The following is a 3,867-nucleotide window of genomic DNA, read 5'->3' on the forward strand; positions in this document are numbered from 1 at the left end:
GGTACCTGCCCTCTGCTGTCATAACCAGCCAGAGAGACCCCTCTGGTCCTCAGTTAGGAGACATTGGCATTTGCATCATAGGTCATCATTTGAACATCAAAAGACTGGATTAAGAAATAAGAAAACAATCAACAAACCTGTATTCATTCAGCTTGGTGAGAGAGGTGAACTTGAACCTTTGTGGGCCACACTGGGTTTTTTCATGACTGGATCCTGTTAGGTGAGTTGGTGAAATCTGGAGGCGGGACCACTTCCCATGGATCCCAACATACCGGGGTCTTTCCTGTTTAACAACAGCCTGAACCAATTCTCCTCGGACTTAAAGACACCTGTGTGTCAGTTCTCAGTGCCCAACTCCTTCTGCAAGCTCAACCCAGGCCTGAACAGCCAGTTGCAGGCAGCGGGCACAGCCCAAGGCATTAGCAACATTCTCAGCCGTTCCATGATGGGCGCTACAGGCACCACCACCCTGCTCTCTGGATACCCCACCATGGGGGGATTTGGCACTGTGGACCCAGGGGTCTACTACAACTGTGCAGACTATAACCCCTCCCTGGGCAGCTTCACCAAGACTGGCACTGAGTGCCCCATGAAGGGTCGCAGTGGCAGTTGCTGGGCAGAGAGCGGGTGCGAGTGGAGAGGAGGGAGGCAGCAGTGCACAGACAGTGAGTCTAACTCCACACTGTAGTCAGCTTAACATCACACCACTCACTAACCAACTGCCTGAGGCATGACATTGGCTCTTATCACTCATCCATGATATTCAGAGAATTGTATTATTAGCTAGATTAGTGTCATGTTTTTCTACAAGCTCAAACAAATTAATACATGTAATTGTGTAAATTACATGGTAATTTCTGTTTAATTCAAAAACATCTTAGTTAAAACATTTTAATAAATTAATTTATCTCTTTCAAGTTTTTAATTCAAGGTTCTGTTAGTTAAAGGTTTAAATATATTGCTGATAGAGTTTACTGTTGTCTTTGAAATACTCAATATTAGATATTGTAATCTATAATGTTATTTTATGTGCCATTGTTTAAAAAGGGATTCATCCACTTGACATACATACAAATATTTGGAACCTGATTGCATGCTATATCCATGTATAATGCTGTGCAAGTCACATAAAACCTTTCAAGATTGATTTTAAAATATCATATATATATATATGTGTGTGAAAAAATGAGGTATTGAGAAATGTATTCTATCTATTATTATATCTGATAATCTTTAAAACAACCATCCTAAAAAATACAGGACAATTGGTTGTATCTATGTTCTAAAATGTTTTATTTGTTTATTCATTTTGATTCCTCCAATATAAGAATATTTGACTAACATTTTACAGTTAGGAGATTCATATCTATGTAATTGACCAGATCATCATCATTTACCTCACTATTAATATGAAGTCCCCAAATGACTCAAAACAACAACAAAAAATACTTAACTGTAATATATACTTTATTTCCAGACAGTGGGCATCTAGGAGATATGTCAGGCAGGAAGAAGCACACCAGACCTACATTTAGTGGACATCAGATATTTGCCCTGGAGAAAACCTTTGAGCAGACCAAGTACTTGGCCGGGCCAGAGAGAGCTAGACTGGCCTACTCCCTGGGCATGACAGAGTCACAAGTCAAGGTATAACAGATCTACATGCATGCACTAACAGTTAAACACTTCATCTGAATTCAAGTTGTAAAAAGTATTGCAATATTGTATAATGTAATGTAAGCTGGTTAAAATAAGAAATCCCACTAAGTAAATAAATGATTTCATCAGGTGTGGTTCCAGAACCGACGTACCAAGTGGAGGAAGAAGAGTGCCTCAGAGCCCAGCTCCACCCAGGCCACACAGGGTGAGCAGGGAGGGGAGATTTCGGAGAACGAGGTGGAGGATGAGGAGTACAACAAGCCTCTGGACCCCGACTCAGACGACGAGAAGATACGACTGCTGCTGCGTAAACACCGCCGGGCTTTCTCTGTACTCCACCTTGGACCACACCACGTCTGACACACTAACTCAAGCGCACACACAAACCAGATGTGCATGTTGTAGCAAGGGGTATCATGAAACAAATCATTTTGTAGTATAGACCCACAATTTAATATTCAAGCATGTTAAAAAATACACATTTACAATACAGTAAGTTTGAGGAGAAAAGGGAGTAATGGTTCACTTGAACTGTTGCCTTGACGTACAGTACTGTATAATGAAAACAGAGAGATGTTACATATGTAATGATTGGTGAAACAGTTAAATTGAGAATTGAACATATCAATGAGTTTCAATGTGGAAACTGGTTTACTGTTAGGTGGGAAACCCATCATGATAATCTGTTATGATGAGTTGTATCAAACGTGAAAGGAAATTGTTTCTAATGTATAAAGACACATTATAGCAGACAAACTGTATAGATGATTTGTAGAGCATTGATTATGCAGTTTACAGTACCTATTTTATTTGTACAGAACAAACACAAACACTATTTGTTTTATCTAATTAATTTGCTTGTTGTACTCCTAACATTCAATATCCATTTGAATTTGTTGACAGTTAACTGCTGTACAGTAACTATGAACACAGAATACTTAAATAATTAACCTTTATTAATTTAACTTGAGAGCCTGGACATGCTGTTTTCATACTGGCGTTGAGGGCACACTTAACTCAAAATAAGTCTTAACATTCTATTTCGACTAATGTGTTGGCAACCTTTCATGACATTTGAGGGTTTCTGCACATCCAAAATAAGTCCCATAAGTATAGTGTAAATAAATGAGGAAATTTGGAATTGTAAAATAAATTGTGAATTATTTATTGAAAACAATGGTAAAATGATTGTGTCATGCTTCGGTTTTTCTGTAATTATTTCCAGATAATAGACAACAATCCCAAAAACAAACTACTAATAGCACACTGGATCTGATATTAAAACAGCCACTGAAGTCTATTCTATATCAGCAATAGAGATTACAAGTGACAATTAAGACAGATCGGCGGTAGGGAGGCACAATCATTGAGTAGAAGAGAGGGGTCAAAGGCCAATCCCACTGTGATCTATATAGTTACCAGGGTGCAGTGTCTGAACTGGCTGACGTGTTCTGTGTAGAAGACCAAGAAATCAGACTCATCAGCAGCTCAGTGCTGTTTGTCATTAGGACAGATGCTAAAGGAATGTGTGAGAGTGGTCCCAGCACCAAGGAAAATATGCATTGTGCTTGCCTCCTGTTGAAACAATGATGCTATTGATGATAATGAAACATCAAGCGTTATGTCGCTTTACAATCAAGCAATGTCTACATCACCAGATAACTTTACACTTTATAGACTACAAACTTTTAGAAATATTCCCAGAATAATACATACTGTATCAGATAACTTTCTACCACTGAAAGTTATATACTGTAAACAGAAGAGACAAGGAAGCTAGGAGGAAAGCTGAAGAGCAACACTGATGTCAGTGTTGGCATGTTTGGGAAACGAAATCTCAGAAAATGCAGTACCAACCATAACTGGTATTTCAGGTGCATTCAGTTATGTCTGTAAACATTGGAGAGAAGCCATTCTTAAGAACTTAATCTGAAATCACATGGAAATGTTTGTGTCATGCAGGACATGCCATTACTGGTGTAACAGAAAGAGAAAGACAAATAGCGATCATAGTTACCTACCCAAAGAAAAACACTTGCATGACCCTGCGAGAGGTGCAAGTAGAATGCCAGCTGAGAAGAATCAAGCTAGTAGCAATAACAATGACATTGGTTTTACAAGGTACCCACTGGGCGCAGAAGTTAATTCAACATATATTACACGTTGGTTTAACATAATTTCATTGAAATGACGTAGAAACAGAGTTGG

At 38.8% G+C, this 3,867-nt stretch overlaps 1 protein-coding gene across 1 annotated transcript; it reads left to right on the forward strand.

Moving 5' to 3' along the window:
* Nucleotides 1-256: 256 nt before the first annotated feature.
* LOC135550819 (homeobox protein Nkx-6.3-like) lies at nt 257-2,019 on the forward strand. The gene is made up of 3 exons (XM_064981991.1): nt 257-669; nt 1,482-1,647; nt 1,789-2,019. The coding sequence occupies exons 1-3, from the start codon at nt 257-259 to the stop codon at nt 2,017-2,019; spliced, it is 810 nt and encodes a 269-aa protein (XP_064838063.1).
* The last annotated feature ends 1,848 nt before the right edge of the window (nt 2,020-3,867 follow it).

This window comes from Oncorhynchus masou, chromosome 1, assembly GCF_036934945.1.
Source record: "Oncorhynchus masou masou isolate Uvic2021 chromosome 1, UVic_Omas_1.1, whole genome shotgun sequence".
NCBI classification, from domain to species: Eukaryota; Metazoa; Chordata; class Actinopteri; order Salmoniformes; family Salmonidae; genus Oncorhynchus; species Oncorhynchus masou.